The following is a 15,733-nucleotide window of genomic DNA, read 5'->3' as shown; positions in this document are numbered from 1 at the left end:
GTAACTTCTCTTTGAAGATGAGTCTTACCCATCTTAAGTTGCCAAGTTTCGCATATTTCACATCTTATGAACTCAGTTTGGCTGAAAAAAAAAAGCATGAAGTAATGCTTTGTGCACTCAGAAGGATTAAAATTTGGTATGACTAAAGTGAACAGCAGCTAACAGTCTTCTAAAGCATTTCACACTGAAAAGTTCATCTGACTTTATAAAAATGAACTTGTACGCAAAATCCATTGCTATGAGGCCCATACTGTAAAACTGGAGTTCTTCAACAGCACAGTTCCTTTCAACTTTTCAAAAAATCTAACATGTATAAAAGAATTCAAGTGCTTTGAATAACTGAGTGTGATATATCACTAAAGACAAGTAGTAACACAGACCCAGAAATGATCAACATCAGTAAAAGATAAACGTACGAAGAAGTCATGTGTTACTTGATCTCTACTCCTCTCATCATTCCCAAGTTTCACAATTCTCATAGCATCAGCAACCAAGACATTAAAACTGTCATTATGTGTGCAGAAAATTCTCTGTTCTCCAAACTAAGATTCAGCTTTGATGTACAATTCTTTATACATAACAACTGGGCTTAAACCAAGAGGCACTTCAAACCAAGCTATGACTGTAAGGTTACAGAAGTCACATCAGTTCCTGGCATTCAGAAATCCAGCAAGAATCCCTTAAGTCAGAACAAGAAAAAAAGGGATGGGAACTTATTCTGAAATCTATGCCCAGCACATCCTCTGAATTACTTTTTTTTTTTTACATACAACTTTCAAGAACACAGCAGTCAGAAAGCGCAAAAGAAACAATAATGCTTTGCTCAATGGTAGACTATTGGCAAATGACATCTGTTTGCAAACCGGAGCACATCACTGCAAGAAGAAAGGCAGCAAGGAAAAAAGACGACTAAGCCAAGTGATAGAACCTCAACTATCTTCTCATCAGTCATGGAGAATTGCTGCTGATTCAGAGCCACATCACAGCTCAAGCCATAGCTGTGCAACTGCGAAGTAAGCATGCACTTCCTATTTTTAAGGAAAAGACAAGAAGCTTAAAAGACAATCAAAAAAATCCACAAAAGAAACATCAGCAATCTAACAGCTGGTTTCTTCAACACAGGAAACTTTCACCTCCCAAAATTCTGCATCATTTAAGGATTTTTTTATATTCCAGATAAGCAGCTTCTTTTACTTTGGGAAAATTTTGAGTAATGCTTTTCAGCACTCCAAAGAAAGATGGGGAAAGAAAAATGGAAAGAATAAAAGATCAGAAACTACTTTTTGACAGTTAAGTTGCCAAAAGTTGGTTTCCTGCCAAACCAGGAAAATGTGAATGATTAATGCTTAAGAGGAAATGCTAAACGTCACATCGACAAACAACTTCTTACAGCACTTTTTTAGCTGCTGAATGAGTTTTTAAGAACACTCAAGAAAACTGATTATTTGTCAATAAAAAGAACTATTATTTTTAATATTTATAATCACTGTACTGACTATGAAAACCCATTAACTTTGTAAGTCTTATGTTTGTGAAGCTAAAGACACTCACACCTTTGTTTTGGCCATGTTCCATGCAATTCTTTAAAAAGTACTTCTGGTTAAAATAATCTTAATCTGCTTCTACTACCTCAGAGGAAAAAAAAAAAAAAATTATATGTACTCCAGAAAAACTCACCCAAAGTAACCTTCATCATATCCAAAGACAAAGCATTTTTGTATATGATAATTTTTTAATCTCATGTTTTATAGTGCAAAGAGAAAGTAATTAGAAAGTAATTAGAAATAGAAAGTAATTAGCATTTTCACCACAGGAGATAACATATACCAAATACTGTACTTCAATTTCATCTGTTGAGATCATTACATAGCTCAACAGCAAAAAATCATAGTTAAATTTACAAAGCATGCAATTCAACAACTGTTTAACATTCTGATCACAGGATTTTATATCTGAGATTATGTACAGAAGAGCACAGTAACAGTAAAATCAGACTTCTGACATGCTAATCCATATTTATATAATAAACCAGTAGGGCTTCATTCAACTGCAAATACATGACCATAGCCTCAACTGGACCAAGCACCTTCATGAAGTTCTTTCATAGTGTTACTGCAGTTGTGTAACATTTACATATCCTGAAATGTATAATAAAGACTCAGATGGGACTATCACAGAACACATTTTTCAAGCCTTCAACAAAACAGGCTGACATTTTATCCTCACATTTTAAATGGAAGAAATCAGGATGCATTTAAGAAAATCTTTTTGACCACTGGGTGTCACTCTTGTTCCGTGTAAAATAAACTGCCTGGTACTCTTCTCATTCTTTTTTGTTGCTGTTGTTTTTCAGCTTTAAACAACCCTGATTCTTCCAAAGTGGGAGAAAAAGATGGAAGAATTTTTACACAAGTTTCTGTAAAACAATTACTATTTTTCAAAACCTTTTACTGTTGCTTCTGGCCCCAGTAATTCAATTTTGAGAGAACTCTAGTGCACAAAGACCCTTATGGGATATGAAAGATATTTTCTTTTTACAGTGAAGTTACGTAATAACATAGTTACGCTACATCTAAATCATCACAGTCAAACAAATAAACTGTGTAGCCCTGTAGCGCCATTGCTACTTAACAGCTTCATAGTGAGTTTGCCACATCCTCAAGAGTGAGGCTTTGAGCAAGCTTGTCAGCTCAGGTTTGGTGTCTGTAGCTAACTGTTTACTTTTCTTTATCTTTGTACGGTACAGCCATAGTTTTATAGAGATAGCTACTATGATACAGTATACAGAAATACAGGCCTGGTATAATAGCAGACAACTTGAGAAGTGGCATATAAAAGTACAGCCATGAGATGACATTCTTAGATTAGACCACTAATATTTCAGTTAAACTAACAAGTAATTCTTGTCTGAATATTGAAAGTGAGCTTCATCCTTGGCCATAAATATTGACTGTAACACTACCCTGTGCACTTTATTTATCATATCAAATAATCCCATATCAAGCTTCGTTGCAGGCATATGTACGTTACAGCCCTGTTGTTTAATATTATTCCTTACATTTCGGATGGGAACCTGAGGTATACACTAAGAAGTGTTCGCAGAAATTAACATAATGTACAATGGAAATATCCACTCATCAGTCCAGCTGAGAAAACAGGGAGGTCAGAACAAGGCTATGGTGAACTTCATGATCCTATCATCCACCCCACCAGCCTTCAAAATGGCACAGGTGTCTCTCCACTGTATTGAGGCCTCAAGGTACTACAGTCACGGAAGCAAATATTAGACCAAAGAATTCACTGAAGTCGTGTAAAAAATGTGACTAACCAGGGAGATGCACTAAATTTCTTACAGTCCCAGGCTAATATCCTAAAGATGCCCTCATTATGCCTTCTACCCTTACTAAACAAATACTAAAACAGAGACATTCACGTCATACCATTTATTTAATTCACATTTCAAACAACAGAACTAGAAACCACTTTTCCGCTATCATCTTTTACTTCAACAATGTCCCTTCCTACATCCCTGCTATTTCACTGCTCTGCTCTACAAACTGTTTTGATAACAAAGAAAAATGGCCTAAATAGCCCCAGTCCATGCAGGACACCACTGTAAAGTCTTATAAAATACCTGTACTCAGGCTGCCGACTTATAGGATGATCATCCCTTGGCCATCTGTAACCCGATTCATCCTGTAAAACACACATGTAGAACAACTGTGTGACATGTATCTAAACATCAGATGTCAGGTACAGTTAGTTGCCAAATGCTACTTATTTACTGCAAAACCGAAGTATTTAATGAGCTAAAAGAAAGTATCAATTATTCACAGCAAGTTCTTTCTCAGTTTATTCACTCTACCCCATTCCTCTTATATTCCCCCCTCTATCATTACTAAAGAGAACAACTTTGCAATACTGTAAAAAACAGAAAAAATAAAAAAAATTCCAAGCTATACACATAGGCATGACTTAAAAAAAAGAAAAAAATTCCTCACTGAAATGTAAATTATCATCAATAGCTTGAAACTACAGAATTTCAAATAGCTGGGTTGGAGAAAGCAACAGTAATGACCTTTCAAACGGACCATAAATTTTGTATTTAAGTGTAGGTACTGGAGAAAAAAATATGCATTCAACATCAGGACAGAATTTAAACAAGTGAACAACTGTGCCAATTAGAAGGCTAGGTAGACATCATTCAACAAGCTGCACGTGCAAGGACTTGTTAAACAGAAGGATTCTGCAATCATTCTTCTATTCATCCAGATAACTGCACTGCACTACAGAGAGGACCTCTGGCCACTTTTCCCAGTTCAGACTCTGTGCTTTCCCCAGATGGGGATAAGGGCTCTTTTCTAAGTCAACAGAGTAGCTAGGAATCCTAAGCAGCAGCAAACAGCTATTACCATATAATCACAAGAGTCTTAGAAGCACAGTAACTGCAAAAAAGCACCAAGTATCAAAAGCCAGATGTTTTTTCTATTAATTTTATTTTGGTTCATAGCAGCAGAATAGCAGTAACATCAATGCTCTGTCTGAACTAACATTTGAATTTTTCAGTATTCAAGCACTAATGCAAAAAAAAAAACCCATCATAAACTTGTAAGAAGAATCACCTTACGTACACCTCGGTGTGGAGGGCCACTTCTTCGATCATGGGCAAAACTGCGACCCTCTTCATAGTCTCTGTACTCAGTGTGACTGTAATCATCATACCGACTGTAATTGCCATCCCCAGGTCTTTCAAGAAGTGGTGGTTTCTTGGGCGCAACATTTACCACTCTATGGTAATCATCCTAAACAACAACAACAAAAAAATCATATTGCTTTTAACAGCTGGAAATCTGTAATGAACACACAAAAGTAAAAACAATTTATTTCTATAATATGGGACTATAATAATCTTAAAGCTGAAATAGCACAAGGGAACAACAAACAGTAAAAGTCATGACAGTCTGATGGCACAATAACTTACTAAATCTAATTAGTTTGTTTGGACACCATTCAGATGCAATCCTTTGGCATTACAAGTTTAATTATAGAAGGAAAATTTTCAACATGGTTTTAAGCTTCTTTTGAAAATTTAAAGCAGTAGTATTAGCTACTTTCTAAGCATCAGCTTTTTTTTTCAGCACTAGCTACATACACATATATACATACTCAGAGACTTTTACGTTAACTTAGGAATGCAATAAAGAAAGTTAAACCTGTAACATCTGTAGAACAAGGAGCCCATTATATGATTATATTATATGAATCAACTGCAAATAAAAAGCAAATTAAAACATGAATGCAAGATTATATATTTTAAGTCTTCCTCCTTCAGCAAGATATTTTTTCCATGAGCCTTAAAAACACAAACTATAAATGCAGAAACCCGAGTTAGCATGTGCAATTTGGAGGGGAAAGATAATCAAACTAGATTTTTTAACAGTAGTAGAAGTCACAATCTAATGTACCAGTAGTTTTTGTAGAAAAATACATTAAATTCACAAACTCCTAAATATTGTCATGCAAAAAAAGTTAGTTCTGATTTCAGAGAGCACCCAACAAACTCACTAGAGGGCAATCCACAGCCAGCCTACATCCATACTGATGCAAAGTAGAGACTACATACACATTCATATACAGCCATAATGGTTGATCTACCCTTACCTCACTCAGTATCCTCCACATGTCGGTTTGTTTTTTGTTGGTTTTGGTTTTTTGGTTTTTTTTAGTTTGGTGTCTTACAAAGAAAATGTGCTCTGAAGCTAAAATAAAACTGCTCCATTCTTTAGCCTCACCCAGAAGTCCCCATCACATAACTACACTGACATACAGAAGGATAGTTAAATGAAAGCCCGAGGTGTACCCACTTACAGCTAACTGGGTCAAGTGCTTGCAACTTTATGTTGTTTACCAGGATCTGAAAGCAAGTATTTCTACTACAGTCTATACTTGATACATAACTAGTACCCGGTTCAGATCAGAACAAGTCTCTTGCTCTCTCAAACAAGGGATACTTCATTCTGTACCATTGACATGCCTCAGTTCCAATGCACTAACCTACCAGCAAATTGCTAAACACATCCACAGACTGAATAAAATTAATTCCATTTTACTTGTCCAGTCAAAATTAAAGTCAGCCCTCTATACATGGACAGATAAAATGGCACAGGCTTGCGAGGACAGAAACTGCCTGCCAACTACCTTGAATCAGCTGAGCTGCATGAGAAAGAGCTTCCTATACATCTTTCAGTAAGGCAGACAGACAACAGGTCTTGGCTTGCCCAGCTACTACGGGTGTTGTTTTGGTGCAGATGGATAGTATTGACTGGTAAAGGAGTGTATTCAGCTAGTCTTTTCATCTGCAGCTCCAAACACATGTAATATAAAGCTATCCTTGAAATATCTAGTTAATTTTTGGATCAAAATGAATGCATCATATCTTTTAAATTGTAAAGTATATGCCATGCATTCTTCTGTGGACAGCCGGAAAGACTAAGAATTTAGGAATGTCACTGTTATAATGGTTAAATTAAATTAGCACTGCGTTAGTCAAGTCAAACATTGATTAAAAAAAAATATCTGTGAAAATAGATTTTGCCTTTCTTCATGTCCTATTACTGATAAATATTGTGGAGAACCAGCTGACCAACTACCCTGTGCCTGGAAATGCAGCAGCTTTGTTGTTGCCTGTAAAAAGTTAAAAATGTCACGGAGTAGCCAAACACTAATACACCACTCAATAGAGAAGACTCGTAACTAGTTACCAAGCTGAAAATACAGTAGAGGGAACCCTTGAAGTATGCCAAGCCAGCTATGCTACTATCCCAACATTTAAAAGAGTTAAAAGAATAGCCAGATAACAGGCACAGGTACCTGGAATTTTTATTTTTACAAACGTACATTGCACAGCATGTAAACAAAAATATCAAAAAGTATTCTTAAAAGTCCTATTTAAGTGCAATAGCTCAAAAGACAAAGCTACACCCTGTTTTCTTTCTTCTTTAAAGACTTCAAACATGGGAGAAAAAAGATTAATAATTTTACCCAACTCTTTAGCACAGAGATTTTCTAAAACCATTCTCAAGCTATTCTACAGCAGAGTAAGCATAGCTTCTGCATTTGCTTTTACAAGCATAACATACAGTAGAATTCTCCATCCCTACAAAGTAGGTTTCCATCAACACACTTTTTGATAAAGCATTTCCCTTACAAAGCTGCAAATCACAGCTTCTTTAGCAAGGATGTTCATAACAAATATTGAAAACGCGTTTCATTCTACACTTAAAGCACCATAATAAAAAACTGCATTGGTGACAAGCAGTCGTTTCACCACGTCAAACGACATAAAAAAAAAAAAAAAAAAAAAAGTCTGTGGAAAAATATAACATAGTATGGCCATTGGTTTTCCAAAAGTTATTAAAACCCTTGTATTTAATAACATACAGAAATTGAGTTTTTTGGTGTAATTATCAAATGCAATTTTTAAAAAAACATGTTCAATAGATTTGAAAAAATATACATGATTTAATTTTGTAGGCATACTATTATCTCTGTGTGGATTGTTGGCTTAAATGATTGAGAAAAAACAGAACTTGGGGTATACTAGGAACTTAAACATGTACATAAATCCAGCCCTTATGGTACAAGTCATGGTATATAGGTACAGTGTAATGATATAATGCTAAAGAAACATACTATACACTTACATCAGGATGAATCCTTGGAGGGAGACGTTCTCTTGGAACTCTCTCATAGTCATATCGCCCTTCAGACCACATTTCAACTCTTCGATATGCCACTAAAGCCAACAAAAATCCAATTAGCTGAATACATACTTGTAGAGGAATGAAGCTGGGTTAATTAACATTGATAACATACAGCTGTGGGCTGGCTTCAGGGGCGGTGGGTTGGCTGATGTGGACAAGGTGCAGCTGTGGCAGGTTCCTGCTAAGTAGTTAAATAGCTCTAAGGGGTAGGGAAGAGGAGCAGCCAATGAAGAGAGACTGGGAAGAAGCAGAGGGAGGAGAGAGAGTACCCCGGAGGTAGGAGACACAAGGAGAAGGACGCAGCAGAGGGAAGTGGGGTGGACTGGCCTGAAGAGTATGAAGAAACAGCATGGACAGTAGATGAACCTTTGAAACCTTCTGGGGGATGGGTGATTGTGCTGGGGCAAGGTGTGGGAGCTACTTATTGAAGTTAACCTGGTATGGGATGGTAAAAGCCTTGTTGCAGCTGGCTAGTTTTGAGAGTGCTGCAACACAAACTCATGAATAGATGAAAGAACAGCGAGCACAGAAATAAAGGTTCCTGGACTTCCCCTGTTATAACAAACTGTGCAAGAGCCCTATACGTACACTATTTTTTAAAAAACTAACCCTTTCAAAATAAAAAAGTTAAAAAATACCTAGTTATAGAAAGTAATCAATGAACTTTAAGCAAAAATAACTCACAGTAAGTGCAAGAACTGCAAATGAGTGCAACAATCAGTAGAATTACAGGACTTATGCATACAATAAACAGCTCTTTTGAAATATGTATATTGCAAATACCAGCTGCACATGTAAATTCATACACACGCATCTTATGAAATTTCGATATTGCTCTGGTAAAAGTTCAACTACTATTCATGAAATCGAAGAATTTCCACATTTTTATATAATATGATAACTTGGATACAATTATTTCATCATCTCTACCATCTGGAAGGAGGCTACAACACAGCAGGCAGTTAGAACAAAGCTACATATTTTGAATTCATAAATAAAATGCATTCTTCATATGCAGATTTTTCCTATCTTAAATTGGAGCCAGCAGAACACAAAAATTCCTCTTTCCAGAGAAAGGTAGCTTTCAAAGTCAAAATTAGTAACAAAATACAGGTGAAAACAAACCATGACCACAAGAGCTTCTAGTCATGCTATGTTAGTCAACACAAACTTGAGGAAGTGAAACCTTTTGGATGATTGTAAAGGTGACAAATTATTATATTATACATTGTTGAAAATAGATAAGAAATTGCTAGAATTATATTTTTCAAAGTTTCCCTTCTCAATGCTATATCTAGCTATTAAAAATAATAAGAAAAAGAAACAGTGGGACGTATTCAGAAGAAGAAATACATAACATTGTATCTACTTTCACAAAATAAAAACACTGAACTGGAAATAGACTTATGAGGCTATATAAAAATATTATAGGTATAAAGAATCAACATGAAAAAAGTTTACTAACTACAAACAGCACAGCACTATGTCAGATAAATACTTCTGTGAAAAATAATGAACACTCACATACTTTTCTGTCAGTTTTAGCAAGTCTGCTTCTGAAGATCCATTCGGTTACCTACAAAAAAGGGAAGAAATGGAAGTTAGCAAAAAAAGCATATATATTCATATGTACATTTTTTCTTTCAAGTAAACCAGACACTTAAAAATCTATGTCTTTTGACTGATTGTCCCCATAATCTGTCTGAATTAGTACAGAGTAACTCACTACCTTCAATTAAGAAAGAATAAGAACGACTCAGCTGAATTCACAGTATCAAAAAACTTCCTGCGACAAACTAGTACAGATACAACACTTTCCTAATAAATTCCAGAGCCCTCTTTCCCTTTTATCATCTCTTACTATCTCAAGTCTCAGTTTTTCTTCTGTGTGTTAGCAAAAGCTTTTGGAAACTACTGTAAGTGCTTTCTTAAAAACAGTCAGACAAATATTTAATATAGTCCCTTAAATTAGATTTATTTAACTGCCTTTCAATATCATTAAGTAGAGAAAAGTAAGACTTAGTTGGATATGATGAGAAGTTAATGAAAAGTTTGATTTAACAAATGCTTTTCCTTTGGTAGGTCTTTATGTTCAGAGATTTTGACACCACCACTGGTACAAATGAACCACAGCATCTTCTTAAAACGCTGTTGCATTTTATAACAGACCGTAAGTACATTCCACAACAAGAAACATTCCATATCAATCTAGCTCGAGATTATAAACCAAAAGCCGACTAAACCAACAGTTTGGCTGGTCCTGGTTTTGGTAAGAACATGAGCTAGAGGGTCTATAGCCCTCTCTAGTGCATTCCATGTAACAGTTGCTAATTCTGACACCATTGCTCATATTTGTTAGTCACGTATATATCCATCAGAAGCACCTTCCTGGCAGTTTCACAGTAACTGCCTCAACTTTTCTTTATTCTCTTACTTCGGGGACTTTTGCTAAAGCCTTAAAAAAATCACACCGGAGGCTACACATGCATTAACTGTTCTTAGGCCAACACTGTGCCCTCCTTCCCACTTCACTGGGAGAGTGCTCTATCTGCTCCAAACTGTCCCCACAAACCTTTTCTTTGTACCTAGAACAGTACCTGAATACTCCTGTGTTTCACATGTACTGGAAGGGACAGAATTAGATGAGGCATGACAAAATTATCACACTGGAACAGCATAATGGGTTCTTTATCAAGTTTTGCATCTAGTCCCTCGTGCCCCAAGGCAGACCGTTCCTTCTGTCCATACCTGCCCACAGATGGAGAGCACCTGAGCATCCCACGGCACCTGCTCCCACCCCTGCCCATCCACTCCTCACGCACACACAGACTTTGGTACCTGATGGCAAGCCTCGCTCAGTTTTTAGACCAACAGCAAATATAAGAAGCTGGATTCAGATGAGGTACTCAAGTAGGTGTTTTTGCATTTTGACACAGCAGTGTCCATGCCCTGCTGTCTGCAGCAGTTAATGAAATTGTTAACTGAACAGAATGCTCAAAAAGCAACACGTTTCAGGTAAGTGCCACTGAAGCTAAGTGCAAGCTTGCATGCACATCATGCTGCTGTCAGTCAAGCCACCTCCAACATGCCAACACACACTACTGGCAGCAGACACTGACATTCACATACACACTTGTAGAAGAATGGCTGCAGAAGCGTGGCCATAGAATCCCTAAAGATCTGCACAATCCAGGCCTGGAATGAGAATAGGCCTGTAATTAGAATTGTGCTGAAGTTAACAAGAAAGTGGCCTTGATCTATTCTTGAATCCTGAGACCAAGTAACTTTGTTGTACTAACAGGCCATGGCTGTAACAAGCTGCAGCTGTTAGGGAAGACAGGTGCAAGGCCAAGGGAGATAGGGAGCGGAATGGGAATAAAGGGAGTAGCAAACCGCAAGGCTAAAACATAGCTAACGCAATTAGCTGCATGGATAGAATGCTTGTTCTAATCATGATAATTAGTGGTGTGAGAGCAGCGCACACTTAGGGGCTAATAACCAATTATATGTTTGCTTTGGGAACATGCTTGTGTATTGAGGCTATATAAGAAGTGTTAGAAGCCAATAAAGATGAGCAAGATGCATAACTCATATGGAGTAATTTCTTGACTCCGGCGGACCCCTCTCCCAACACACACACTGTTACACTGTCAGGCAGCAAAGCTGATAAAAACACTCCTATTTTTATCACTGTTGATGGATCTCACTGAAACTAGTAAGGATTATCACCAGTACTTTGACAAAACAGAAACATAAGCTGGAAAATAAGCAGAGATATACTATCACAAAAGTCAACAGGCTGAACAAAAAAATACAATCTCAGAAATTAGAATACTTTGCATTTAGAGGAATGAAATTAAGAAAGTTATGAGTCAACTATCAAGTACATTGCTTAAAATGCTGGTAAGGAAAATAAGTAAGAGGAGACCAATTTTATATAGTAGACTAAATGGGCAAATTTGAGCTGGGACCAAGGAGAGAAAGTAAGGATGCACTTGAAAATACCAGAAGACACACACACACACACACACCCCCCAAAAAAAAAGGGGGACGGGATGGGGGATGACCAAACAACCTAAACGTTTAAAGGGAGGAAAATGCATTTTGCAGCACCTTGAGCACATTTCATCTGTTACTATAGAAAACAAATCCCATTTCTTACATGATGTGACCTAAAGTTATCAGCTTTAGTAACAACCATGAAAAAACTAAACTCTTTGGATCAATATGAGAAGATTCTATTAACAAGGATTCAAGAAATCAGACCTCAAGTTTACTACACTCTGTTTAGATGCATCTATTCTCTCTGTACAGTTATTCTAAAAAGATTTAAAAAAATAATCTGTTTTTGTTTCACACCTACCACCACTGTCAGTCATATTGACTATTTTCTATTAGTATATACAGCAAAAGTAGTTAATATTTCTTTAATATCATAACATGTAATCACTTGCTGTATTAAACAACTTCTTCCTACTTTTGATCAGAGGTGACTGTTTTCCCCAAAACAAGGTCTTAATTTTGTCAAATAAAGACACTCCAGCACATGCAAAAGCCATTCTATTATAGGAGTACAAGCTGCTCCACTGTGGCCAGCTGCCAACAATGGCTTTGCTCCGATTATCACAGCACTATGCCTTGCTCTATGCTAGTATAACTGATGCAATACAAAAAGGGCTTCATCCTCAAGCCCTTAGGTCACTTAAACTTTAGATTTTTTGCACAACTGGGTTCTCCTTATCAGTCATTAATTTTTTATTCTTTTTCTTTCTAAATAATGTATGTTAAAAACAAAAAATCCCTGATATGAAAGCACTCCAGTATTCCACAGTATTATGTACACCATTCTTGTCTGTTTGCACACACTTGAGACATACATTTTCATCACAGCTAGAAATTATCTGCCTCTCCAGGATTCACAATTTTCCAGCATGTTCCATCAACCTTCAGCAGAATCTACCTTTTTGTTTCAAAAACATAGAGCTTTCTAATCCAAATGGCTACATCTTGCCACACGTGAACAAAGCACAAAAACAAGCCAGTGCTGTAAATGCAGAGGCAAGCAGCTGCATTATCTCTGATGCTACTGGGATATATCTGGTTTTACACTGTTACTTTGACAAATGGCAGAGATTGACAAGTGTCAGCCAATTCTGTCTCTCCTCTGCTTTGGAAAACTCAAAAAAACCCACAACAAACTTAAAAACACTTTTGTATGAGTAAGACATAGAAGAGATGCTTAGAGAATTGTAACACTAGAAATATGGCCAACTTTGCAACAGTTCTGCTTTGAGGACATAAAGACAAACAGAAAACACCACTCTTCCTTCCAACCATTAGAATCTGTATTTGATAGTTGATGCCAAAACAGCACAGAGTAACTGCTCAGAGACTAATTTTGTCTTTAAGCAGCAAAGGTATTTATTTCATGCAACGTTGGGGAGCTAGCCAGTTCGCACCGGATAAACTAGCTCCAAAGTTTTCAGCGAAAAGTTAGGTATTTTATAGTTTTCATAAGAGGTTACAACATCTTTACATACATATTTATTTGATTTTGACATCTAATCATTCTGTTCATAATAGGTGGGATCTAGGTGGAGTAAACCTTTCAACTTTCTTTGTTCAACGATTTCCTGACTGTGGTCCCCTTTATCTCCTTCAGATGCCCACCTTATCTTTTCTAATTATTCAGAGTATATTCCTTTAACATTGTCAGTGGAACCTTTTCTAATTATTCAGAGTACATTCCTTTCTCAACACAAACAGAGCATCACCCAGAGCATTGTACCAAACTCATCCTGACCAATCTTTTTAACACCTTGCTCTGTTTCATAGTGCTTCAAAGATATCCCAGTATGTCTTACCTAGACAAGGCAAAACAGATAAAACTGAGTTTGGGGGTAAAAAAAAGAGTAACTTTCTTTTCCTGCCCCCATACTTGGAACAGGTAGATAACACCAAACATAGTCCTCTACTGGTAAGACGAAAAAACAGAAGTGTAAAAGAAGTGTAAAAAAAAAAAGAAGGAAAAATCCATCATAACAGTACATAAAATACTGCAAGGGAGGCATTGAGGAAAAAACAGGGATTCAAAGAGAATCTGTCTCTTCCTAACAACAAATATTAGACTATAAGATTTTCAAAAGAAATAGAAGCATGACTGCTACGAGTCTAGCCATATTCAACCCATATACCAAATAACCTGAAGGAAAAGGCTTTCTTCCAATCCTTCCTGACCTGTTCACAATAATTTTGACTTAAAATAAAAAAAAAAAAAAAAAAAAGAAAAAGGAAAAAATATTATTTAAAAGAGATCTGACCATAAAAGTCAAATTAACTCCCACCTCAAAAGGGAAAAAAGCTAGAAATGTATAAGCTGAATAAAATTATTCACAACAGCAGTATTCTCATGAGGATTTACAATCTCACTGGTTCAGTTTTCTTACCACATCATTTTAATATATCGCAGCAACAGGAATGGAGGCAACACATTGAGGGTTATATTAATACAATGACTGATATTAGCACTTATCTTTGCCTGAACACCGGCAGTTACCAACGTCCTGTCCTTCATCAGCATCAATGCCGTGATTCTAAGACCAGGCTGTGATGGGGCTGCTACACTAGCAGCGTCAATGCAAACAACTGTATGGATCACTGCCTCCACTGTGACTTTCCATCTTGCAGCACAAACATTTTGACAACAAAATACATCACCTCACTGTACTGTTGTCATAATGGGTCAAAACTGCAATGCTTTCAATATTTACACTTTAAAGTACCAACCAACTGAATATTTCATCCAGGGAAGCCACTGTATCAAACTCTATTCATTGCCTGTACAGGTTCTATGGGTTTCTACAACTTTTTGTGTATTTCTGACAAAGTCTTTGTTCCCTTTAAGTCCCAGACACCTGAGATAAAAAATTATTAAAAAACTATGCGTGAAAACTAATGCATGTACACAGAATACTTAAGGAGTATGAGTGAGAACAAAGAACCATGGATAACAGACTTAAAAGCATTTGAATACTAATAACTTTACGTATATTCCAGGACACACTATTGTTAAGCTAAACATGAAGATTAATTCTAGTACTTCGGAGGAAATCAGCTAAGTTACACGCGTCTTACTCATCCCTCTACAAACACAAGGATACTGATGCTGCACCATCATACCCACAAGACACCTCACAGAAAGTTTTTGCAATGGGATTTATACAGTCTTTAAAGATTCATTACCAGTTATTAAAGTCTGAAATAATTCTCAGAAGTATGCACAAGTAGGAGCATCCTTCCTTTCAAAACAAGAACACAGATTAAACTGAAAATCAAAATATTCTGACGTGCATGGGTTTTAAAAAGGATTAAAAGACAAAGTTTGCAGAAGCCACCCTCGGTGCTGCCGCCGCAGCCGCCTGCCCAGAGGAGACAACCCTGCCCAGCCCTCCTGTCCCGCCACTTCCATTCACCCCAACTTCTGAGAAACCCGGGTAAGCCAAGGGTCCCGCCCCACGACAGGGGCTCCCCGCAGGTGCAGGCACTGGGAAGCCGCTTCCAAAGCCCCCCCCGCCCCGGGTGCCGTCTCTCAGGACGGGCCTCACTGACGCTGGCGCGACCCCCCGAGCACGGGGCGGCCCCTCGCAAGCAGGGCGAGGCGCGGCTGGAGGGGAAGGCAGGCCCCCAGGCGCCCCGCAACGCCAGCCGCCGCGCAAGGCAGCCGAGCGGAAACCCGCCGCCCGCGGGCCGGAGCGGAGGGCCACGCGATCGCCTCTGACAGGACGAAGTGCCAGCTCACTCCGCGGGGGAGGGCAGCCCCCACCACTCACCCGCCTCCCCCTCTCGCTCCCGCGGCGCGGCACGCAGCTCCCCGGGCCAGCGCCGAGCCTCCTCCCGCCGCTTCCGGCGCTCCGCAGACGTCAGCGGAAACGCCCGCCCTCCTCCCACCATTGCCACCGCCTATTGGCCGG

General features: G+C 38.0%; 1 protein-coding gene across 4 annotated transcripts in view; it reads right to left on the bottom strand.

Annotated features, from left to right (window-relative positions):
- PPHLN1 (periphilin 1) overlaps positions 1–15,689 on the bottom strand; it is a 72,170-nt gene extending 56,481 nt beyond the window's left edge. For 3 of the 4 annotated variants that reach the window (XM_040595233.1, XM_040595230.1, XM_040595231.1), the window contains exons 1-5: positions 15,593–15,689; positions 9,292–9,339; positions 7,704–7,795; positions 4,623–4,802; positions 3,635–3,696 (exon numbers count right to left, since the gene is read on the bottom strand). In XM_040595233.1, the coding sequence (XP_040451167.1) occupies positions 3,635–3,696; positions 4,623–4,802; positions 7,704–7,795; position 9,292 (335 nt within the window). In that variant the 5' untranslated portion in view covers positions 9,293–9,339; positions 15,593–15,689. The remainder of the gene's footprint in view (positions 1–3,634; positions 3,697–4,622; positions 4,803–7,703; positions 7,796–9,291; positions 9,340–15,592) is intronic. The other variant, XM_040595232.1, reaches the window with a different exon arrangement.
- Between the last annotated feature and the right edge of the window lie 44 nt (positions 15,690–15,733).

This window comes from Falco naumanni, chromosome 5 (assembly GCF_017639655.2).
Source record: "Falco naumanni isolate bFalNau1 chromosome 5, bFalNau1.pat, whole genome shotgun sequence".
NCBI lineage: Eukaryota > Metazoa > Chordata > Aves > Falconiformes > Falconidae > Falco > Falco naumanni.
The sequence above is the reverse complement of the archived record's forward strand: the minus strand, read 5'-3'. Positions and strand labels throughout refer to the sequence as shown.